Source organism: Malaclemys terrapin, chromosome 1 (assembly GCF_027887155.1).
Source record: "Malaclemys terrapin pileata isolate rMalTer1 chromosome 1, rMalTer1.hap1, whole genome shotgun sequence".
Taxonomy (NCBI): Eukaryota; Metazoa; Chordata; order Testudines; family Emydidae; genus Malaclemys; species Malaclemys terrapin.
This window is the reverse complement of record NC_071505.1, coordinates 82502477-82528501: the sequence shown is the minus strand read 5'-3', so window position 1 is coordinate 82528501 and position 26025 is coordinate 82502477. Positions and strand designations below refer to the sequence as shown.

General features: G+C 42.3%; 2 protein-coding genes across 6 annotated transcripts in view; both read left to right on the top strand.

Annotated features, from left to right (window-relative positions):
• The window catches only part of FGD6 (FYVE, RhoGEF and PH domain containing 6), a 100854-nt gene extending 89323 nt beyond the window's left edge, over nt 1-11531 (top strand). Inside the window, exons 19-21 of the mRNA XM_054028278.1 lie at nt 2670-2798; nt 6545-6693; nt 11234-11531. Coding sequence (XP_053884253.1) covers nt 2670-2798; nt 6545-6693; nt 11234-11270 — 315 coding nt within the window. The 3' untranslated portion in view covers nt 11271-11531. The remainder of the gene's footprint in view (nt 1-2669; nt 2799-6544; nt 6694-11233) is intronic.
• Nucleotides 11532-25178: 13647 nt separating this feature from the next.
• NR2C1 (nuclear receptor subfamily 2 group C member 1) overlaps nt 25179-26025 on the top strand; it is a 99317-nt gene continuing 98470 nt past the window's right edge. For all 5 annotated transcript variants that reach the window (XM_054028249.1, XM_054028242.1, XM_054028234.1 and 2 more), the window contains exon 1: nt 25179-25406. The gene's annotated coding sequence lies outside the window, so the exon portion shown is untranslated. The remainder of the gene's footprint in view (nt 25407-26025) is intronic.

The window sequence follows — 26025 nt, the reverse complement described above, 5'->3', positions numbered from 1 at the left end:
TGGTTGATTAAATCACATTAAATAACAGTTGTTAATGAACTTTATATAATGATTTGGAGTTCTTAAGGCAGCAGTCTTTAGCCATCAGCCCCCAAAATAATACGGCATTATCAATCTTGGCTCTAAATGATATATTTATACTCCACCTGAATGGCTGATACAGGGAGGTTCAAATTACTCCCAGGTTTAAGTCAATGTTGAGACTATAGCTCTGATGCCAATTAATGCAGTCTGCCCAAATTATAGATGGTTAGGAAACAATCTCTCTTCCCCCTTTCTCCAAACTGAGTTATATGGAGCATTTCAGTACATATCAAAATGTGACAGATGGTTATGTTTAACTAGCTAACCAGAGTATAAGTGAAAACAATTTCAGGATTTAAGCATACAACTCCTTATGCATAAGGTGTGTGTGTGTGTGTGTGTGTGTGTGTGTATTTTAGAAAGTGAGGTTATTTAACCTTGGGTTATTCTAGGTGTTTGAGAAACTATTCTATAGGCACCATTCTTATGGAAATTCCATGGGCTTTAGCCATATATGCTCTTGCATGTGCGCGCGCACTCTCACAACCAGTCATCTGCTGGAGTTATCAAACAAGTAACAAGAATGGGCGGGGCCCAAACCAAAAAGGTTAATACTTATGTAAGATGGTGGTTGTGACTCTGATTATATCATTGAGGCTCAGGAAGGTAGTATGTGGTTGAAAGGATTAGTAGTCAGTGGTTTTCTTGGCTCTGCCATTTAATATCGATGAACTGGCTAGCAGGTTATCATAGAATCATGTAATAGCATGGTTGGAAGGGACCTCAGGAGGTCATCTAGTCCAACCCCCTGCTCAAAGCAGGACCACTCCCCAGACAGATTTTTTACCCCAGTTCCCTAAATAGCCCCCTCAAGGATTGAATTCACCACCCTGGGTTTAGCAGGCCAATGCTCAAACCACTGAGCTATCCCTCCCCCCAAGCAAGTAGAGGGTACTTGCTTGTAAATGTCAAATATTTGATGTTGCTGGACTCTTACCCCATGGCAGCCAGCCTGGAGGGTGGAAGGAAGCATAACCTTCTTTGTTAAGCAGGATGGCATTGCATAGCCAGCAGCCATGACTGGCAGCAATGGATTCTCCTTTGCTTTTAGTTTCATAAAGTAGTGGCTGATTCGTTCCTATCGGATCTCCTCATCAGTAGTCCCTTGGCAAATCAGAATGGGACACTTCCCTTCTGGCATCACTCACTGGGGATGGATTAGACCACTTTTATGCAAACAAAGAGACTCCCATTCCAATAATTTCAGGATCAAAGTCCAAAATATATAACCAAACAGTCTGCAGGTCCAAATATTTGAAGACAATTGAGGTCTTGGGTCAGTCCACTGACATTATCTCAACCGTCTTACAAAAGTCCAAACTCTCTAAAATAATTTTTTTTTTTAATTACAAAGCTAGCAAAAATTTTTGGCTGAAATAATAGGAAAACAGCAATTACTCATCTGTGCGTACAAAGGAAAGTTCCTCTTTCTTCAGCTGTTCCTGTTTTAAAGACAGTTGCTTTAATTTCTCTTTTATAATTTGGCACTCAGCAGTTAAACACTGAACAGCACTTTTGATGCAGTTTGGGTGACAGGCTTAACTGTGACAGAGTGGAAAGTATCTGCCTCAAAATCTTAAGGGGGTTTTTGGAGGTAGGGGGTCTTAGCATTTCAGACAGGCCTGTACCTGCCTCACCCCTAATAGCTCAGGGATTTACCAATATAGCTGTATTCCTGGAGATATGATTTCTTAGCTGCTGGTGATAGAACAGTAGTTTAATTTGTTCTTACAGATCTGCTAACTCTTTCACAAGTAAGCTCTAACTTTTTTAAATTTGCTTTCTCCAAGTATAGGGTGACCAGATGTCCCGTTTTTAAAGGGAAGGTCCAATTTCTTTGGGACCTTTTCTTATATAGGCGCCTATTACCCCCTACCCCCGTCCCGTTTTTTCACAGTTGCTATCCAAGTACGAACTGTAAATTTGGGATCATTTTCACTGATCTTTTTGGTATATCTTCCTCTTTAAACATACAGAAAAACGTTGAAATCCTATACTTTTTTGTTTTCATGATACTTTATGGAAATATTCTCTACCTGCTTACCAGTTATTTTTTAAAAAGGCCCAGATGTTGAAGCAAATCAAGCTCTTCAATTATAGCTGTCTTCACATCTGGTAAATTTGATTCCAGAGATTGCCCAGGCCTCAGAGGAAAATATGCAGCTGTTATCCTTGAAGGCTACACAGCATAGCCTAAAATGTTAATCTATTAAGGGCTGAATCTTATTTATGGCATATTTGAACTATACTCCTGTACTGCCAAAAGACACAATCTATATCTCAGCAATTGCAACAGCCGGTTCTCTTGATATAGTACCTAAAAAAAACCATGGGATGGAGTGCTGAGCATAGTTGGTTTCCTTTGACTTGTTTATGCTGTACTTATTTTCATGGTCTCTGCTGAATCAAAACCTGTATCCGTTTCTTTTCAGGAGAAATTATGTAGCGGGCTAAGTGCTTAGAGAGAGGTTTAGGTGTCCCTAATAGTATTTAGGTTTATAGGAGTGTCTTAGAAATATCAACAAAGAGCGGTGTGCTGAAAAAGCCAGGTACCCACACACATCCTCCATTTGTTTTTCTTTCAGGTTTCGGCAAATACAGAAGACTCCTCAATGAGTGGCTATTTATATAGATCAAAGGGCAGCAAAAAACCATGGAAACACCTGTGGTTTGTCATAAAAAATAAGGTGCTATACACATATGCTGCTAGTGAGGTAAGGAAGCATGGAATTTTTTTACATATTTTAAAGCAGTGCTCAGTAATGAGACCCATAAATTAGTCCATCTCACGGCAGTATAGCGTTCTAAGTCTTCCTTGAAAGAGGTGGAAAAATCTGTAAGGTGTTCAGCTGTTAACTAGATGATGCCCCTTTCTGAAAGGGAAACTAAGTGAGTCACAATAGTGACCTTTACAAGTAGATATTATCTGTTTTGATGCATCAGTTTGGAATAATGGCAGATGCCAACAGCATGCAAGCACATTGGAGCATCTCCGCTTGTTGCTTCCACCTGATGTACGTGTGGATGTTTGGAGAGAGAGCAGACTTGAATACACCTGGCTTCTCAGCCTGCCTCCTCCACTCTGCAACAGTCTCCTAATGCCTTGTGCTCCAGCTAGAAAAGAGGAAATGTGACAACGCTTATGCCATATCCATTTTGCTCAGCAATGTTTTAATCTTATTGAAGCATGGATGTGAGCTCCATAAATTTCAGCCCAGACTAAGGAAGATGGGGCTTTGTCATATATAGTACCTCTTTACAATATTGTCCAAATAGCTTGCTGAAAAGCAGGCGTTCTTGGTTTTTTTTAAAGCTTTTGTAATTATTTATAGGTCAGTTATGGAGCAAAATATAGAAAGCACAGTTGCCATCCATCACAGTTACCAGGCAAATTGCACCTCTGACCACTCCTGGTCTCATTAAGAGCACCTCTTCCCAGGTGTCAGGCTGCTAGCTGTCACCTGGTTCTGGATAGAATCATGCAATTCTCCCACTCTCAGGCCAGACCCTGGGTTGTAGTTCCGTGGTACCAATTGTAAATTGCCTCAGCAGGTCTGATTTACGCCCAGACTCTGCAATCCTGTATTTTATGCGGCAATGAAAGTGATAATCAGTGACCAAACAGCCTCCTCAAAGCAAAGTATCCTTTATTTGGAACAAAGCATTTCAGAGAAATCAGATCTTAAAAACTCTTCCTTCCTCAAGAGTGGTTTAGTGTTCTCAAATGTAGATATGCTTATATCCAAATCTAGGAATTTAGGAATTGCCATACAGAATCAGACAAAATCCATCTAGTCCAGTATCCTGTCTCTGGCAGTGACTAGCACCAGATGCTTCAGACGAAGGTGTAAGAACCCCATACTAGACAGATGGGCATAAGACCCACCTCCAACTCCAAACTCTTATACTAGGTCTTGCCCAAATCTCTCAATAGTTAGAGATTGGTGTGGAGGCGTAATATCTAGGGCTGTTGTGCGATTAAAAAAATGAATTGCGCAGTTAATCAATAGTAGAACACCATTTATTTAAATCTTTTTGGATGTTTTCTACATTTTCAAATATATTGATTTCAATTATAACACAGAATACAAAGTGTACAGTGCTCACTTGATATGTATTTTTGATTACTATTTGCACTGTAAAAAAACAAAAAATAGTATTTTTCAGTTCACCTCATACAAGTACTGTACTATCTTTATCATAAAAGTTGAACTTACAAATGTAGAATTATGTACAAAAAAAACCTGCATTCAAAAATAAAACAATCTAAAACTTTAGAGAGTCCTACTTCTTGTTCAACCAATTGCGCAGACAAACAAGTTTGTTTACATTTGCAGGAGATAATGCTGCCCACTTCTTATTTACAATGGCACCTGAAAGTGAGAACAAACATTTGCATGGCCCTGTTGTAGCCGGCTTCGCAAGATACTTACATGCCAGATGCGCTAAATATTCATATGTCCCTTCCTGCTTCAACCACCATTCCATGCTGATGACGGGCTCTGACTGATAACGATCCAAAGCTGTGCGGATGGACGTATGTTCATTTTCATCATCTGAGTCAGATGCCACCAGCAGAAGGTTGATTTTCTTTTTTGGTGGTTGGGGTTCTTTTGAATCTCCATCAGTGTTGCTCTTTTAAGACTTCTGAAAGCATGCTCCACACCTCATCCCTCTCAGATTTTGGAAGGCACTTGAGATTCTTAAATCTGGGGTCAAGTGCTGTAACTATCTTTAGAAAATTCACATTGGTATCAAATTTGCAGTAAGAGTGTTCTTAAAACGAACAACATGTGCTGGGTCATCATCTGAGACTTCTGTAACATGAAATATATGGCAAAATGCAGGTAAAACAGAGCAGGAGACATACAATTCTCCCCAAAGGAGTTCAGTCACAAATGTAATTAATGCATTATTTTTTTAATAAGCATCATCAGCATGGAAGCATGTCCTCTGGAACGATGGCCGAATCATGAAGAGGCACATGAATCTTTAACGCATCTAGCACGTAAATATTTTGCAACGCCAGCTACAACAGTGCCATGCGAACGCCTGTTCTCACTTTCAGGTGACATTGTAAATAAGAAACAGGCAGCAGTACTTCCTGTAAATGTAGACAAACTTGTTTGTCTTAGCAATTGGCTGAACAAGAAGTAGGACTGAGTGGACTTGTAGGCTCTGAAGCTTTACATTGTTTTGGTTTTGCGTACAGTTACGCAACAAAAAAGGCCTGCATTTGTAAGCTGCATTTTCATGATGAAGAGATTGTACTACAGTACTTGTATGAGGTGAATCGAAAAATACTTTTTTGTTTATCATTTTTACAGGGCAAATATTTGTAATAATAATATAAAGTGAGCACTGTACACTTTGTATTCTGTGTTTTAATTGAAATCGATATATTTGAAAATGTAGAAAAACATCAAAAATATTTAATAAATTTCAATTGGTATTCTATTGTTTAACAGTGTGATTAATCGCGATTCATTTTTTTGTTAAATGTGTGAATTAAATGTGATTAATCAACAGCCCTAGTAATATCCCTTCAAAATTTTTGTTACTATTAATTATGATAACTGGATATTCTTGTTGTCCATATGAATGTCTAATCCCTTTGTGAATCTTAAGTTCTTGGCCTCAAAAACATCCTGTGGCAATGAATTTTACACTCTGTGTTCTGTAAAAAAAATATTTACTTTTATCAATTTTGAATTTGCTCCCTTCTAATTTCATTGAATATCCCCCTCTTCTTGCATAATGAGTCAGGAAGCTCCCATCTACCTTCATTAGGCCATTCACTATTTTATATACTTTCGTCATGTCCCTTCTGAAAAGTCTTTTTTCTAGATTTACTTTGATAGATTAAAATGTCACATCCTTTTGTCTTAGCAACCATCAATTGGGGAGTTCACCAGATGTTTATCAGTGTCTAGGTGCACTTCTTCCTCTTTGATCTCACTTGCATGTAGTGTAGGAGCTTACTTGTTGGCAATGTAGTTCAGTGCAACTTTATTATTTGTCGTTTGTCATGCAAAATCTATTCTAAACTGTTCAATAGAGTTATTACATTAGAGTACCGAATGGGAGGATGGAGTTGAGCAGTCTGGAGAAGGGGAAAAGGATACATTTAAGCCAAGATTTGAAATGACATGAAGAGATGCAAGAAGGGTGTTCCATTCCAGATAGTGTTAAGTATGGTGGTGAGACTGTAACAGGACAAAGAGGTCAGTGCTAGATGACTAGAAGGTGACAAGGAATTAGAGAGAAACCAAATCTGCGAGGTTTGCTGTCTCTTGTTCATTAAATCATGTATGAGGAAATGATAAGAAACACAGTTTTGTGTAATACGAACTGTAAATTAATATAACTGGATGCAATAGTGTGGTGCTTACAGATTTATAAAATACATTAGGACTGTAATATTATAAGATCTAATTTTGTGCATGTGTGTTTAAATTAGGATGTTGCCGCACTGGAGAGTCAGCCTTTACTGGGTTTCACAGTCTCTGAAGTAAAGGATGAAAACTCAGAGTCTAAAGTATTCCATTTACTGCACAAAAACACTTTATTTTACATATTCAAAGCCGACGATCCTCATTCAGCTCAAAAGTAAGTAACCATTTGAATTCAGTCCTGTCTGTCACTTTTTTCCCCATGGAATGTTTCAGGTGTCGTTTCATTAATGTTCACTCAGTACACGCTCACATGAAAAAGCTCACTTATAATGTGCAACTTGTTTTTAAAAAATGCTTGGTTAAACATCAAAAATCTCTAAGGATTGCAATAATGTTGTAATTTCCGTTGTTACATTTAAATATAAAATAATTGGTTTCCTGGAGATTTACAGTCAGATCCTTGTCAAATAGCAATCAAAAGTGAGTGGAGTCAGTCATCCTTCACTCAAAAGCCTTCAAAAAGACAAGCAGACTACATATTGGGCTGAGAAGTGAGGATAAGAGGAAAGGAAAGTGTAACCTTTATGGAAGAACTCCTCTCTAGTCATGTACCACCATAGTTCCAAAGGATTAAAATAGGAGGCATTTTGTGCTGTTTTAATTTAATTCCTTCATCTCTAAATCGGCTTAAAATAAAGTTCAATGATAACATGCATTAATTCAGGAAATTTTTAACAGTAAACTGGGTTAATTATTTCTTTTCTTCCCAGCTAGATTTATAGGTCCTATAGATTTTTGCATGGCAAATTAAGTTTGGTTAGTACACTCTTTCATTTTAGACGCAGAATGATTTACCTGTATTTACTGGAATTATATAGAGACTTTGTTTGTGGTCCTTATTTGATTAAGTTTTAGGATTTACCGCAAGCAGCAAAATGAGAGGTGACTATGCAAATACATCTAGTGTATCTTGCTAATAGATCTGGCTGGTTGCTTTGTCTGGTTTCACAACAATTTCCCAGAATTAATTTTACTTGTAACAGAGTAGCCGTTATAGCGCTAAATATTCCAATAGAATGTTTTAAGCATGCAGTTAAGCCTGAAGTTGTTTGTAAATGCTATAAATAGGAATATTTCAAAAATGTAATTTAAATGTCCAGAGCAATTAACTAACTGAGCATAATACGTTTTTCAAAAATCTGGGAATGTTTTCTTCCTTGCAAATGCAGTTTGATCAATCCCTCCTTGTTAGTTAATACAGATGTCATTTTATATTTGCACTATGCCCTTATTTGTACTTATAAACAATTTATAACTACTTTCTTCCCTATTCAGACAATGGCTTTTGTAGCCAGATGGAAAACTAGTAACCAGCAATAGTCTGTTTTTACTGATGCTGAGATCCTAGTATTAATTACCTTACAAAGCAAGTTTCCCCCAAATATTTAATATCCTATAGAGATTTCTGTCAAAACCAAACCAGTGGAATAAATGCTCCTCTGACAGTACACATCTACCTCGATATAACGCTGTCCTCGGGAGCCAAAAAATCTTACCGCGTTATAGGTGAAACTGTGTTATGTTGAACTTGCTTTGATCCACCGGAGTGCGCAAACACCCCCATCCCCGCCGGAGCACTACTTTACTGCGTTATATCCGAATTCGTGTTATATCGGGTCGCGTTATATTGAGATAGTGTATTAAAAAGTAACCTTTTTGCTTGTGTTCCCCATTTAATGCCCACTCTCTCTTATTTTATTCTTCTTAACCCCTAATGAAGAAACATCTAACACTGGTATTTGTATAACACATTACACAGATTTTTCATTCACTTCACAAGTAACATGAGGTTCATTAATTTTAGTAACTATTTTTTATAAAATTTTAATATAAAGCTCACTGTAAAGTTATTTAAATTGAAAATTAATAGCTCTGATATTCCTATAATGTGCTTATTCTAACTGTCAAGGTATTTATTAATTTGGTGTGATTTATTCTGAATTGCAGTGGTCATCTTTATTTGAATATATTGTTAAATTGGAGAGAATACGGTAAAAAGCAATTCAGATGATAAATGGGAAGAAACCAAAAAAGCTTGTATATCTGTGCGGCAACTGACAAAACTACAGTTTTGTTTGTCTTGAGAAAAGATTAAGACTTGCCAAGACTGACAAACAACATCTCTTCTAGATTAGGGCTATCTAAAAAATAAGCTTGATGGTTTGGAGGACAGTCTAGGAGCAGAAAGAGGTCTGAACTCAAGGAGTGGGTGTATAAATTAGGGCTGCCAAGCGATTAAAAAAATTAACTTTTATATTTATTTTTTATTACAAATATTTGCACTGTGAAAAACAGAAATAGTATTTTTCAGTTCACCTAATACAAATACTGTATTGCAATCACTTTATCATGAAGGTGTAACTTATAAATGTAGAATTATGTACAAAAAAATAACTGCACTCTATAACAAAACAATGTTAAACTTTAGAGCCTACAAGTCCACTCAGTTCTACTTCTTGTTCAGCCAATCACTCAGACAAACAAGTTTTTTTACATTTGCAGGAAATAATGCTGCCCGCTTCTTGTTTACAATGTCACCTGAAAGTGAGAACAGGCGTTTTCATGGCATTGTTGTAGCCTTCGTCGCAAGATACTTATGTGCCAGATATGCTAAAGATTCATATGTCCCTTCATGCTTCAACCACCATTCTATTGTTTAACAGTGCGATTAAAACTGTGATTATTTTTTTTGTTACTGACGTGAGTTAACTGCGATTAATCGACAGCCCTAGTATAAATATATATAAAATGTACTAAAAACCTACATTAAAAGAACATTGTTAAGGTTGCAAAGTCAAGCCCTCAAAAGTTAAGAAAAGCCAGAATTATGGTTGCCTCTGCAATCGTAATTTGGGCTCCATGTGCATATGCATTATGATACAGTTTTTAGTTACACAATCACATTTTTTCCCACACGACCCCTGCCTCATTCATAGAATGGATGTCCAGTTAATGAGCAGCTGTTCAGTATTTTTTCTCCTCCTTGTTCACACTATTCAAACCCTTTTTTCAAGACGGTTATTAATTTCCTTATGAGCTTTTCTATGGCACTCATCACTATAGTATGCGATCACTTCACAAACATTACTTTATTTTCACAGCTTCCCTGTGGTGTGTGTGTGTGGGGGGGGGGGGGGGGAGTGGTGGTGTTATTTTACTGATAAGGAGCTGAGGCATACAGAGGTTAAGGTCAGACGTTTTCACTAATTTTGGATGCCCAATTTGAGATGCCTAGGACCTGATTTTTTGGAGGACTTAGCATTATGTAGCACTTTATCTGTTAAAAGCACAGCTCCCATTGACTTCAATTGCAGCTGTAAGTGCTTAGCACTTCGACAAATTGGACCCCAGAGACTCAAGTCAAGTATCCAGGAAATGAGAACACAAATAGTGACAACCTATGAAAAGTTTGGTTTAAATGACTTGCCTAGCATCACAAAGGATCTCTGTGGCAGAGATGGGTATAATCTAGTTCCCCAGAGAAGCATTCAGCTGCCTTGACCATGAAAACATCCTTTTCCTGCTTCATGAATTACACTCTTTCCCACTTCTGCAACAAATGAAGCAACAGTCTCCTTCACTGCACAACTTTGAATCATCCTCAGAGCAGGTCCATCCTATGAACTGAGTGAGTCAAGGGTGCTGTGGAAAAAATAATATATGAACATGTAACTAAAGACTATTGTAATGCATACATATAAGGAGGCCAAATTAAGGTTGCAGAGGCAACCATAGTTCTGACTTTTCTTAATTTTTGAGGGCTTGACTGTGCAATCTTAATAATGTTCTTTTAATGTAGCTTTGCGTGTGTGTGTGTGTGTGTGAGATTTTCTAAGTTTCTAAAAAAGCAAACTGAAAAATCAGAAACTGTCATATGGCAGCATACTGACACCCATGTGGGTCATCAGCAGGGTTGGAACCAACTATCAGAGTAACGAATAGAAGATGACAACCTGCTAGTGCTATGTGCAGGAGATCAGACACTTTGTCAGTGTGGTCACAGATATTATTAAGGTTATCCATTACTTGCTATTATAAGATCCTGTTTCCAGTTGCTTGTAACTTTGCCAAACTTTAACCGTTTAGTCTGGACTTTCCATGCTGGGTGTCTGCCTCAGGCTGAATTTTTCTGGAAAAAGTTCAGTCAAACAGTTCGGCCAAAACAGGCTCAGCTCTTTCTGAGAACAACGCTAGAGTAAAATACATTGTTTTGCCCATGTTAATTCTGGTGACATCTGAGAAGTTCTAGCACCTCTACCTTGCAGTTTGCCAGGGGAGGTGGCCTTTGTGTCAGGGATGTGCCTTTTACTCTCCCTGTGAAAAGAGACCAAAAATTGGCCAAATTATAAACCCCTGAAAAATCACCGCTCTCACATGCTCAATAGGCCTTGCTAGAGCTTCACAGCTTAGTTTCCTAATAGGTGCTTCCCAAATACAAATGAAGACAGGCTTTACCCCCATGAGAGTACAGTTTGAAAGCATTTCCATAATGCTCAGTAGCACTAGCTACATGGCCACATCTGTTGTTTATCTAAACCTAATGCAGGATTTAAGGCCATTTAATAGTGGTGAACCATATGCTTTTTAATGGATTAGTGAAATTTTGAACTGTTGCATATTTGAAAATGTATTGATAAAAATTTAAATAAAACCCAAGATCAAGCCAAATCTAACAATATTTCTCTTTCCAACAGGTGGATAGAAGCTTTTCAAGAAGGCACCATATTATAGTGCCTCAGCACCATCTCTGTGACTAAAGGAGCAAAATGTCATCAAAGGATGACAAGAAATAGAGTACAGCAATTTTGTTTAAAAATGGACTCTACCAGCATCAACCTAAACACAATTTGTATATTTATGAGAATTAGGAGTTGTTGCCTTTTTTTTTTTTTTTTTTTTTTTAAGGTGTAAGGTAATATTTTTTTAAAGAAATTTGTGTATTTGTTGTTTTTTTCATACAAAATGTGTTATTTATTAAATTCCAATGTTTACCGAATGGTCAGAATCATTTCTAAGGTTCGCATTGAATTCCAAAGTGCCCTTGTCTTTAGAATAGCAGACGGCTTTGTCAGAAAACTGTCTGTAAAAAAAACAAAACACACACGCTTTACTGCAGCATTAGTTTGTGCAGTTCTTGAGTTGCTGATACCCACTTTGTAATTTAACAAGAAAAGTTCAAAGAACAAAATATTTCAACAAAAATTTAGGACACATGGTCAGCTATGTTAAAACTCCTTTGACAAGCAGATGACTGAAAGGGTGCTCCTTCTCTTGATACAATAGGTCAAGTTTTGTGGACTAATTCAATTAAAAAAGACAACTAGCTTCTGAATCACAGAAGACCTAGAATTGGCGCTGCTACTTGTTATTTAAGCTTCCATAACACAAAGGCAAACATATTTCTTCTGCAATATGGATCAGTTATTAAAGCAAGCTGAAAGGAAAAACAAGAAAAATATTTTTTTCTTTCATATTCTGCAGTTGCTGAGATTATGCACTACAGATGTTATCAAATTATCAATGCCAAAGATATATTTAAACATACTATCTTAACAAAAAAATTAAGAGGCAGATTATTTTTTTTATTGCTAGTATAATATAAAGCACAGGCAAAAATTGTTTGGCATACAGGAAAAAGATAAAATATCCTATCATAGTCTTTGTTTAAAAATCCCTTTGATACCAATGAGAGTTCCCCATACAGTATGAAACATGGATAAATTACAGTTCTAATAGTTTAAGGCTCAATAAGTATGTTGAAAAATCTTAACAGTATTGTACACTTTAAAATAAATGTTTGAATTGAAATTGCCATACCAAGAAAGCACAATGTTCTTAGTGACAATGGCATAGAAAATGTGTGCCATTCATTCTAGTACATTTTGCTTACATTATGTGATGTTTTAAAGCATCAAGTAAAACACAATCTTTCAGCTGTTTTTAAAAATTTGTCAGTAGACCTCATTAGGAAACACATTGATAATTTTGGTGTATTTATTCTATTATTGAACTTTTGAAAAATCATGTTATATAACTGTATAGAATAAATGGAACTAGCACTGACAAAACATGAATAGGCCAGGACAACAGTGTGTGTGTGTGTGTATATTAAAAAAAAAATAGGATGTACGTGTAGTCAGCCAGTTAATTGTTACGGTAGGTAAACTTGGTAATAGGATTAACAGCTGTTCATCTCCAGGTCAATACTAACTATGGCCTTGCCTACACAAGGGAATTTTAGGAAAGCGATTCTTTCCACAGATTTATCACTGGTTCCCCTGCTCTGGAGGCTTCTAGTGTTTTTATCATGGTGTTGATTAAGACTCTATTTCAGGGGTGGGCAGACTATGGCCCACAGGCCACATCCAGCCAACTTAATCCAGCCCTCGAGCTCTGGCTGGGGAGCGGGGTCTGGGGCTTGCCGCGCTCCAGCCAGGGAGCAGGGGCGTGCGCGCGCGCACACACGCACACACACATAGCTTCCGGAAGCAGCAGCATGTCCCCCCTCCGGCTCCTATGTTTAGGGGCAGCTAGGGGGCTCCACGTGCTGCCCCCACCGCTCCCATTGGCTGGGAACTGCAGCCAATGGGAGCTGTGGAGGCGGTGCCTGCAGACGGGGCAGTGCACAGAGCTGCCTGGCCATGCCTCCACATAGGAGCCCGAGGAGAGACCTGCTGCTGCTTCCGGGAGCTGCTTGAGGTAAGCACCACCTGGAGCCTGCACCCCTGAGCCCCTCCCATGCCCCAACCCCCTGCCCCAGCCCTGATCCCCCTCCCACCCTCCGAACCCCTTGATCTCAGCGTGGAGCACCCTCCTGCACTCCAAACCCCTCATCACCAGCCCGGAGCCCCTTCCTGCACCCTGAACTCCTCATTTCTGGCCCCACTCCAGAGCCTGCACCCTCAGCCAGACCCCGCACCCCTCCTGCACCCCAACCCCAATTTCATGAGCATTCATGGTCCACCATACAATTTCCATACCCAGATGTGGCCCTCAGGCCACAAAGTTTGGCCATCCCTGCTGTAGTTCAACTAAGTGCTTCAAGATGTGCCTAATTTTAAGAATGTAAGCAACCCCATTGACATCAATGGTACTAATCAGATGCTTGAAGTTAGGCACATGCCTATGTATCTTGCTGAATCAGGGTCTTAACCAGGTTTGTCTGACACAATGGTAAAAATACTGGAAGCCTCGAAAGCCTTGCCTACACTACAGCTCCTGCTGGGTGCAGATGAACTGAGGGTAGCACTGGTGGGATTTACACACACAGCTCCCACCCCCAAAAGATTCCCTAGTGTAAATACAGCCTATGATTTTTTTGGGAGTCTCACTCTAGCTCTGTGCATGGGCTAGCATTACAAAAAATACAACCAGAATTAACAGAGGGGTCAAAGATGAACATGGAAGTCAAAATACTCTCTTGCTCCTTAGAAGCAGTCTCTCAAGATATATTAATTGGGCAGTATGAGGCAGCTTGCCTTGTCACAGCCCTTGCTCTGTTGACCAAGGGTTTCAGGTACCAATTCAGCAAGGTACGTAAGCACTTGCCTAACGGAGTAATCCCACCGACTTCAATAGACTCAAGTTCTTAATGTTAAGCACATGCTTGTGTACCTTGCTGAATTAGGGCCTTAAATTATTAAACTCTTCAGTCTTACCCCCTTCATGTGCACCTGAGAACCTGCTTCAATTAACTTTGAAGTTCAATGGGATTAAGGCCTTTATTTGGACAATTTTTGAAAGGTTTTTTTTTTTACTGGGAACTAAAAAATGGTTTATGTATTAAATTTTCTTCTCTTGTCATACATAGGGGGCTTTTACTTGGTAGTTTTTCAGCAATGCAGCTGCCAGATGAAGGCTAAGTAAGTTGTGTCTCTTGCAGGTAGTTTCCTAAATGTTGTAACTTTAGCATCACAGTCTTACTCAGGTTGGACATACATAGGTGGTGTGGCTCTTCTGGTTGATGTCACAGCGAGGGAGATAGTTAAAGCTTTTTATAAGGTCAACCACTACAAAGAAGGGATCAGCTGCACACAAAAATAAATCCATGCCAGGAGGCAATTGTTAGTTTCATTTTGTTTTGGTTTCACTCCCCCTCTGCAAACCAGAGGTAGCCAGTGGTGCTGGAACAATTTTTATAGTAGTGGTACTGAAGGGCATTGAACAAAACTAAATCCTGTTTATGATGGAAACCACTTCAAGCAGGGGGTGCTGCTGCACTCTAGTTCCAGCTCCTGTGAAAGTAGGCTGATAAAAAGTTAATGCATGGGGCCTCAAATGGGGAAGGGGGAAACACATTCGGTCTGATGAGGTTTTATGGCTGGCAGCAGAAAGTGAGCTCCATCTCCTGATCCACTACACATCTCTGAATGATGGTGTAGAGTGAGCATTGTTTTAAAATGTCTTCCATGAGCCAGTTGACTTCTTGCTGAAGCAGCTGATTAAATCCAGAGTACAGTATTTCTGAGATACACATCTATTTATTTAAATAGAACCCTAAAAACAATTGTACAAATGAAGCTATCTGGTTATGAAATGAAATAGATGGGATTTTGACATTGTAAACACTAACTTGAATAGTAATTTCAATCTTTCCCAACATATTTGTACTGTGTCATGTGCAAAGACCACTTCTGAGATGTTCAACATGAGCAATTTGATAAGAGTTCTCAGCTAATCATATTATTTTTCCAAATTACAATACCCTGTTTTCTCCTAACTTAAACTATCCCTAGCTTCATGGTAGTTTATGCTCAGCATTATTGTTTTTAAAAGATGCTTTTAGGAAAACTTCCATTATTAGGTAGTCTCTCATTCATTTTTAACAAGGTCAGTGAAACCTTTTTTGTTTACATTTCTGTGCACTGTTAGCTACCAAACTGTCCATTTCTGTGCTAATATTGTAGACAATCAGAAAGTTAAATTGACTATTTTATCATTGACCAAGCTAAACAGAACAATAAAAATGGCATAAATGGTTAATATATTTTCATTTCAATTTTAATAATTGGAACAATTGGTAACAGATTAGGTTAATATTTTCAATACTAATAACACAGGTTAGGATATTCCTTTTTAAAAATATATTTTAACCTGTTTCCTGAAGTAATACGTGTTCTAAGATCCATGGTAAAGTACTGATATAGCATATCTTTAATTCAGTTCCATCAAAGATGCCACATTCACTTTTCATTTGACTATTGTACACCAATCAATTCATTAAGCAAGGGTTGCAAAACCAGCATGGTTTTAAAAACTGGCTATCTCTGCATAAGAGACCTAAGATAATAGAGAAGATTCGTTAGTACAATGCATGACTAACACTGGCATTGAAGATTTTCTAACGTATTATTTCTGGGCAAGTAGAGGTTTTTAGGCAGTCTAAGAACTTCGACTTAAAAAATTATTTTAAAAATCATAAGAACATAAGAATGGCCATACTGGGTCAGACCAAAGGTCCATCCAGCCCAGTATCCTGTCTACCAACAGTGACCAATGCCAGGTGTCCCAGAGGGAGTGAACCTAACAGGTAACGATCAAGTGATCTCTCTCCTGACATCCATCTCCACCCTCTGACAAACAGAGGCTAGAGATTAACCTCCATTAATTTATCTAGTTCTCTTTTAAACCCTGTTTTAGTCCTAGCCTTCACAACCTCCTCAGGCAAGGAGTTCCACAGAGTTGATTGTGCACCGCGTGAAGAAGAACTTCCTTTTATTTGTTTTAAACCTGCTGCCCATTAATTTCATTTGGTGGCCCCTAGTTCTTATATTATGGGAACAAGTAAATAACTTTTCCTTATTCACTTTCTCCACATCACTCATGATTGTATATACCTCTATCATATCCCCCCTTAGTCTCCTCTTTTCCAAGCTGAAAAGTCCTAGCCTCTTTAATCTCTCCTCATATGGGACCCATTCCAAACCCTTAATCATTTTAGTTGCCCTTCTCTGAACCTTTTCTAATGCTAGTATATCTTTTTTGAGATGAGGAGACCACATCTGTACACAGTATTTAAGATGTGGGCCTACCATGGATTTATATAAGGGCAATAAGATATTCTCTGTCTTATTCTCTATCCCATTACAAGACCCTTATTAGGCAAGGATTGTTAGCATTTGAATAACTTTTTAATGAACACTTAAAGAATACTTGGAGAATGGTTCCTGAAAAAGCTTACATTATATCTCTTGAAATAGGGAAGTGTAGCAGGATTAGAGGCATTTAATGAATTTTTGCCATAACTGCTGTTCGTTATAATTATTTTCAAAATACACTTTATTTGGAGCTATCCTAATTTATCTGTGCTGTCTAAACAGTATAAATAGTAGAACCTTTATTTTGTAAATTGAAACAGCTGAAATTCATTGTAAATAGATGTTGATATGTATCATGTTTGTACAAAATAAATCTGCAATAGTTAAGTCTGCTTTTCCATTTTGAATATATATTTTTACAATTCTCTTTTATTACCAGGAGCTTATGTAGTCCATGATTCCTTGGCTGCAGAGTTGTCAGAATCTTTTATTTATTTAAATTATGTTTCTAGCCCTCATGGTTTCAGGCATCATCTTGCAAATGTGAACTGAGCACAAACTTGTATAGCGATGTGTGGCTGAGTTTTCTGACTGCTTGAAACAATATTTCTAACAGATGTGAACTGCGTCATTCATGTAATTTAGGACACTATGGAATTCTTGTGTGTGTGTGTGTGTGAGAGAGAGAGAGAGATTTGGTATTTTTGTCTCAGAATGTATTTTGTTGCAGCCAGATGCCCAACATTTTATTTTCCGTCTCCTCCCCTGTTGGAACCACCTGCAGCTGCCTCCTGACTTCCAGTTTTCCCACAAAGGTTTGTTACTTAGATTACAGTTCATGCTCCCTCCTGTGTTCCATGGAGGAGTGGGCTGGTAAGCTAGGGCTGGAGTCCAGCTTGCAGTGGGGGTGGGAATGGGATAAGCCAAAAGTACTGATTGGTGAGCTGACCTGCCAGGTAAGTGGCAAAATGAACCCCTGAAGCAAGCTGCAAACTACCCCTTCTCTAGCACCCTATGGGAGGTGGAGAGTAGCAGTTCTGAGCTGGCTGCCTGGACAACACTGCTGAAAGTGAGGCCTGAGGAATGAAGCCAGGCTGCCTGGTGAACACAGTGAAGAAGAAAACATCTTCAGAAATCATATTAGAAAATCCATAATTGAAACATTGTACAACTATGAATTTCTTCAGCTATGAATCACAATTGTGTTTGCATAGGAGTGAGTGGGAGGTGGGAATGAAGGATTTAGTAAATTAACACTGTCACATAATTTAGTCCTGTTGTGCTGCAGAGTACATGGTGTCCTAGCTATTATCAAAGAACAGCTATTAAACTCCTGTGAGTTTTCAGTGACCCTTCAGCTCTTACCATTGATCAATCCTACCCAAAACAATCTTTATTATAAGTATCTGGTTGACGATATCTGCCGAGTTATACTGGAATTACCTCTGTCCTTTAGAAAAAGGACATGCACCCACATCTGATTCCTGGAAGTGTCAGGTATAGTAAACAGACTGCAACTAGCTTGTAAACTTTCAGGAAATGTTTAACAGGTGAATAGTCTTAGGAGGAAAAAATGTGAAATATAAATGTGCATTTAGTTTGAGACAATGTCTGATCAGAAAACAAGAAGATTGCAAAGATACAAAGCTAAGATTGTAGCAGTGGGGCATTGGGAGGGGATATTTTCAAGGGTAAAGGAGGAAAGCTGAGGGGTTTTAATTCAAAGACTACAAGTAACAATTACTCACTTTTCAATGACTTCATGCCTTTCTTTCCTGGATATTGATGCTGACTTTATCCAGTGGGAAATTACATAAACTGATTTGAGTTTAGGTGACTATTGTGATAAATAAAATTAAATTATATAGTCCCAAAGATCCCATTTCTCTCTAAATATGCCTGCCCAATCTTGTTGAATTAGCAGGAGGTGGCTAGTGAAGAAAAGCAATAAAGCACGTTATTGAATTAATATTTTTTTCTAGAGCTGTTGATTAATCGCAGTTAACTCAAGCAAATAACAAAAAAAATTAATAATAATTAAAAAAATTAATCCTGATTAATCGCAGTTTTAATTGCACTGTTAATAGAATTACAACTGAAATTTATTAAATATTTTGGATGTTTTCTACATTTTCAAATATATTCAATTACAACACAGTATACAAAGTAGACAGTGCTCACTTAACATTGCTATTTTTGATTACAAATATTTGCACTGTAAAAATGGCAAACTAAAGAAATATTATTTTTCAATTTACCTCCTATAAGTACTGTAGATCAATCTCTTTATGGTGAAAGTGTAACTTACAAATGTAGATCTTTTTGTTACAATAACTGCACTCAAAAACAAAACAATGTAAAACTTAGAGCGTACAAGTCCACTCTGTCCTCGTTCTCGTTCAACCAATCGCTAAGACAAACAAGTTTGTTTACATTTACAGGAGATAATGCTCCCTGCTTCTTATTTAGTGTCACCTAAAAGTGAGAACAGGCGTTCGCATGGGACTTTTGTAGCCGGCGTTGCAAGGTATTTATGTGCCAGATACGCTAATCATTCATATGCCCCTTCATGCTTCAGCCACCATTACAAAGGATATGTTTCCAGGTTGATGATGCTCATTAAAAAAATAATACTTCGATTAAATTTGTGGCTGAACTCCTTGAGGGAGATTTGTATGTCTCCTACTCTGTTTTACCCACATTCTGCCATATAGTTCGTTATAGCAGTCTCAGATGATGACCCAGCACATGTTGTTCATTTTAAAAACACTTTCACTGCAGATTTGACAAAATGCAAAGAAGGAACAAATGTGAGATTTCTAAAGATAGCTACAGCACTCGACCCCAGGTTTAAGAATCTGAAATGCCTTCCAAAATCTGATCAGGACGAGGTGTAGACTAGAGCATGCTTTCAGAAGTCTTAAAAGAGCAACACTCCGATGCAGAAACTACAGAACCCGAACCACCAAAAAAGAAAATCAACCTTGTGCTGATGGCATCTGACTCAGATGATGAAAATGAACATGCATCAGTCTGCACTGCTTTGGATGGTTATCAAGTAGAACCCGTTATCAGCATGGATGCATGTCCTCTGGAATGGTGGTTGAAGCATGAAGGGACATATGAATATTTAGCGCATCTGGCACGTAAATATCTTGTGACGCCGGCTACGACAGTGCTATGCGAACCCCTGTTCTCACTTTCAGGTGATATTGTAAACAAGAAACAGGCAGCATTATCTCCTTTAAATGTAAACAAACTTTTGTCTGAGTGATTGGTTGAACAAGAAGTAGGACTGAGTGGCCAGCGTTGCAAGGTATTTATGTGCCAGATACGCTAAAAATTCATATGCCCCGTGTAGGCCTTAATGTTTTACATTTTTATTTTTGAATACAGTAATTTTTTGTACATAATTCTACATTTGTAAGTGCAACTTTCATGATAAAGATGGCACTACAGTACTTGTATAAGGTGAACTGAAAAATACTATTTTTTTTACAGTGCAAATATTTGTAATCAAAAATAAATATAAAGTGAGCACTGTACACTTTGTATTCTGTGTTGTAATTGAAATCAATATATTTGAAAATGTAGAAGATATCCAAAACTATTTAAATAAATGGTATTCTATTATTGTTTAACAGTGTGATTAATCATGATTAATAATCACTTGACAGCCCTATTTTTTTTCACATAAAATTGTTCTCTTAGGGTATATCTACCTGGCGAAACAACTGCAGCCGTAAGTCTCAGAGTCTGGCTCACACTATGGCACTAAAAATACCCATCTAGCCATTCAGCCTGGATCTTGGGTTCTGAAACCCACCTCCCTCCCTGGGCTTCAGAGCCAAGCCTCAATCCAAACGTCTAAAGGACTGTTTTTAGTACTGTAGCACAAGCCAGAGACTGTAGACCCAGACTCTGTGACTCACTGCAATGGGATTTTTTTGCTGAGTAGACATATCCTCACAGTTAAGGTTGCTGTAGTAATTAACATAACCCTTATCCAAACCATGCAACTAGTTGGCAAGTGGCAAGGAAACATGACTTATCAAAATCCTGGGAGTTGTCTTGCCACAACTTTCTGATCGTTTTACCCAAGGATACAATATATTAATACAGCATAATACTTACCTAGATGATCAGTGTTAGGTGGTGGTTTCTTGAGTACTTGCTGTACAAATGCTTTTCCTCTACGTGGAAGCACTGACAAGTTTAACCAGCAAAGTTATTTCAAACTGGTCAGCAGTAGCTAGGAACCAGTCCAAAGCACTGGTGGTTGGATGAGTTGCTCCTAGCACCTTTATGAGCAAAACTGGATGAAATTCAGACCATTTATCTCTTCATGATATTACAGATTGTTTTGAACCTGCAAGGTAGTACATGTAGTCACAATGGTAGGGACTTAAGTGAGCCACTGAGCACCGCAGGATTGCACCAGGTGGGCAGCAGCCCAGACGCGACTGGCCAGGGGCTGGGCGCAGCGTGTGCGCTGCTGGGTTCCCGCAGCAGGCCCAGGCTCGGGGGCGCCAGAGCCGCAGCCGCCAAGCGCCATGGCCGCTTCCTCCCCCCGCGGCAGTGGGAGCTGCAGCAGCGGCTGCTCCCGAGTCCCACTACCCAGGGGGGGAGAACAGCCGCCGCCTGGTACCGCGGGCCGCCCCACTCCTCTCCCTACCGCCCGACTGAGTCCTGCCTGCTTGGGGCCAGGCCGGACTCTTACTCACCCCGGCCCCGTGCTTCCCCTGCGTCTCCCAGGCCTCCCTCCATAAGCGCCGGAGGGAGGAGGAATGGTGACCCCGGGGAAGAGGCGGGGATTCGGGGAGGGAGCCAATGGGGGGAGGAGGGGGTGGAGTCGGGGCGGGGGGGGGGGGGTGCGAGCACTTCCGGGCTCCAGGCTCTGGCGCATTTTCTTGTTTGTCCAGTGTCCCGACTGCATGTCGGTCGGGACGCGGGACAAACAAGGAAATATCGGGACAGTCCCAATAAAATCGGGACGTCTGGTCACCCTAACTACAGCCCACTTTTTCGGATGCATCCGAAGAAGTGGGCTGTAGTCCATGAAAGCTTATGCTCTAATAAATTTGTTAGTCTCTAAGGTGCCACAAGTACTCCTGTTCTTTTTGTAAATTAAGGTGACTTGTGAGAATGAAGCTGGGGAAGAGGACACCTTGAGCCACTGCTCTGATGCCTGAGGACAAACTTATTACATTTGACTGATTGGGTTGTTCATGTGTTTGGCTGCTCCTTGTACGGCTTCTTCCTAGGAGCTGGTGTCTCCTGCTTTGGAAAGCTCCAAAACTGCTCTACGCTGCATCTGTATATTTAGGGCTGCTGTAGTAGAATCTCTATAATTAGAATCTTCCAGAACTTCAATGCTACAGGTCTTGGTGCGGTGCCTTTCACCAGAGGTCCAGCCTTGAGAGCATAGGTCATGACCAAAGACTCAGAGCTATGGCTAAAGGGAGTCTTGGCAGTATTCTAGCCATCTCTTGGGCATAAGGACATGGGAACAGTGCCTGGACAACATGAGCCTGGAAGCAGCAGCCAGAGACCAGCCCAGCCCCCAAGCAAAGAGCTGCTCTATAAAGGAGCTAATTCACAATCAGTTAAAGTGATAGGCAGCAAGTTTAAAACAAACATAAATACTTCCTCACACCGTGCACAGTCAACCTGTGAAACTCGTTGCCAGGAGATGTTGTGAAGGCCAAACTATAACTGGGTTAAAAAAAAAATTATATAAGTTCATGGAGGACAGGTCTATCAATGGCTATTAGTCAAGATGGTCAAGGATGCAGCCCCATGCTCTGGATGTCTCTACACCCCTGACTGCCAAAAGCTGGGACTGGATGACTGGGAATGGCTTACTCGTAGGGCTACCATACGTCCAGATTTTCCTGGACATGTCCGGCTTTTTGGTCCTCAAATCCCCATCTGGGAGGAATTTCCAAAAAGCCCAACATGTCCAGGAAAATAGGAAGGTACGGTAAGGAGACCCCAAGTGCGAGTGGCTGCAACAAAACTTACAACTCCCGCGATTTGCCGGGGCACAGAGGCGGCGGGCGGCATCCGAGCATGCAGCTGCCTCCTCCCTGGGCTCCATTTTTCCCGGCTCTTGCCGTCTCTACCGCGCGCTGGGGCCAAAGCAACTTCCCCAGCGCAGCAGCAGCCGGAGCCCGGGAGAGAGGAGGGTGAATGCAGGGTGCTCAGGGGAGGGGGTGGAGACTTTGGGGAAGGGGTGGAGTTGGGGCAGGGCCGGGGCCCCCGTGGAGTGTCCTCTTTTTTCAGTGTTGAAATATGGTAACCCTACTTACTTGATAAATTGCCCTGTTCTGTTCACTCCTTCTGAAGGATAGGACACTGGCCACTGTCAGAAAACAGGATACTGGGCTAGACAGAGCCTGTATGGGTCTGACCCAGTATGGCCATTTTTATGTTCTTAATCACATTAAGCAAAACCCAGATTAGGACATGAAGACATTTACATACATTTGCCAATTTCTGGACCTTCAGTCTTAACAGGTACATTTGAGGATGCACGTCCTACCAAAGCAATGATAGAACAGTCCCTTGGAACAGCATTCTACCTCAGGGCAATTTGGAAAAACCAGGTCAAAACAGGCACTGGATGCCAGCAGGAGAGGTGTGCACCAATGCTGAAGCTCCATGGGTAATGATCAGTATAGACCTGGTTAGACCATCCAGTTGGTCAGTCCATGCTGGCTGCCCATGTGATGTTAGAAACAGCTGCAGCTGGAACAGCGTTCACGTGGCAGAAGGTGGTTTTTTACCTTGGATTGGGGGTTGTGGGCTGAGTACATATGCTACTCCTGAGGGAATTCTGCACACACTATTTTAAAATTCTGCACATTTTATTTTTCAAAACAACACAATATAATCATGCCAGTTTCATGTATTTGGCTAATTTATTTTAAAATACCTGTCAGCCAGTATATCTGTAACAATACAAACAACAAAAAAGATTCAGGAAATGTTTTTTAACAAATAGATTTCTTACTAGGTGTATTAATACAGAACTCTGAGTAATAATTCATTTAAACTACAATACTGAAATGTATTTCCCACACCCCTCAAAACAGCGCAAAGGCTTGGGAGAGTTGGGTAACACAGGCGCTGAGGGAGAGGGAAGTAATTGCTGGGAAGATGCCTGGGAGTGAACCTGGAGTGTTGTACGGTGTGAGAAGGGCCGGATTAATCTTTTGTGGGCCCAGCGCCAAGCATATTTTTGGGCCCCCAGGGGGGCAATGGAGCATGGCACGGGGACGGGAGGTCAGTCCCCAGAGCAAGGAGCTGGCCAGGGACATGGCATGTCAGGGGCGGCCCCGCTCCACCCAGCCCAGTGCAAGGGCACTATTTACAAACCAGTAGTTGCCAGATCCATGATGGCCCACCCAGCCCTGTGGTGCCAGCATGCTTCTTCCCCTCAGGGGTGGGCTCATGCTGTGCTACACATCCTCCCCTCCGTGCCCAACACCAGAACACCCCTTCACCCCCAATTCTCTATGGCCAAAGCTCCCCCCCCCCAACTGCCCAGCACCCCGCACAGAACCCTCACTCCCTAGTGCCCCATCACACAGATCTTCACCGCCCCCTCACAGCCAAACACCCCGCTCAGGCCCACCAGAGACCCACTCCCCCACACCCTGCCTACTGGCCACACTCACTGGCCCTTTGGTGATCTGGTCCCCAGGACTGGCCCCAGGGTGGGTAATCACGTGGGCCCCTCAGCAGTCATGTGATCAGCCAGGCCAGGGCCTGCCCCGCCCGGGCTCCCTCAGGATCCGCTTGCCTGGAGGAGCCCAGCCAGGCCCCCCACACTGTCCCCCCCACCGCACTGTCTGAGACTGGCCCGGCTTCTGCATCGGTCCCAGGCAGCTAATTCCGGGTAGACAGGTGGGGCCTCAGAGGTGGTGGGAAATAGAGACTGCCCAAAGCCAGAGGTGTAGTGGGGTCAGACCAAAAGGCAGAGAGAAGCTGACAGGTGGAACCAGGGGTAGAGAGGAGCCCTCGGCTGGCCAGTGGGCAGGCCAAGAAGAGCGGGGTGGGGAGCCAGTGAGGTCTCAGTGCACAGTGCAGGATGAGCAGGCTGGGGCCCCTTCTGAGCATGGTCCTGGTGCCATGGCACCACTGTAAACCCAGCACTGGGTGTGTCATACAGTACAGGGTTTTTTGGGGGGGGAGTACAAGGGGAGTGGGTAAGGCCTCTGGGGCAGGGCCAGAAATGAGGGGTTCAGGGTGCAGAAGGTGCTGACCAGAGCCGCTGGGGTCCCTTTTTGATTGGTCATTCTGGTCAACAACTAGACACCTGACAACTTTAGACCCCTGCAGGTCGCAGGCGGGTACTGCCTAATGCCCACCAGAGCTCCGGTACGGGGCTGTGTGGGGCCGCCTGGTCACTGCTCCGTGCAGCGGTTCCCCAAAGCAAGCGACGCTCCGGGCGCCAGAGCCGCGCCCCGTGTTCACGTGGTTTCCTCCTACCCCCCCCCGCTGTAGAACCACACGTGTGGGGGAAAGGCCCCGCCCAACGACCGCACGTGGCTCCGGGGGCCTCGCCCCTTCCATTGGAGTCCTCGCGCCGCCCGCTCCGGCCTCTTCCCGCTCCCTCCCACCGCCGTCCGCGAGCTGCGCCCTCCTCACGCGCCCCTCCCGGCGGGCTCGCTGTGTGCGCAGGCGCGGGTCGGGGACAGGCGCGAGGAGGGCGGAGCGCCGCGCGGAGCGGAGGGGCGGGGTCACGAACTCTGACCTCCCGGAGCCGGAGCCGCCACCGACAAATAACCCCCCAGGAGAGGCCGCCGGGAGCTGGGCCCGCCAGGTGAGAGCGGCCGGGGTGGCCTGCAGCCGCTTTCCTCCCCCGGGCTCAGCAGCGGCTCACGCGAGGCCTGGCAGAGGGGCGCGGCGCGGCACTGCCCTGCCTGGGGGCGGCTCTCGCCCCTCGTCCCGCGCCGCGACCCGGAGGAGCCGGGGAAGCGGCCCCCTGTGTGTCTGTCCCGGGGCGGGCGGCTCCGTCCTGGCGTCCCCGGGTGGCGGCTCCGCGCCCTCCTGACCTTTCACCTCACAGGAAAAGCTTGTGTCTCCCCTCCCCGGATCCCGGCCGCGCCCCGGGGCCCGCTCCGCCCGCCCGCCCGGGAGTGGGGAGCGGGGGCGGCTCCCGCGCCGGGCTCCCCGCGCGGCGTCTTTAGCGCCTCTGCCCGCCTGAGGGGGCGGCTGAGCTTCCCGGTTGCCGCCGGGCGGGAGCCCCCAGGGGCCGCTGGGGAGGGCGGAGGTTGGGAGCGGGTTTGGCTCGTTAGGCGGGGGGGCGGTAGCGCCCGGGTGTCCCCTTCCCCGTTAGCGCACAGGCGGCCGCAGCAGCCATTTTGTGTGGGCCGAGCGTCCCGTGCGGGTTTGACTGCGGCCGCTCGGGCGGAGAAGGAGGCTGGGCCCTGCCTCGGTCC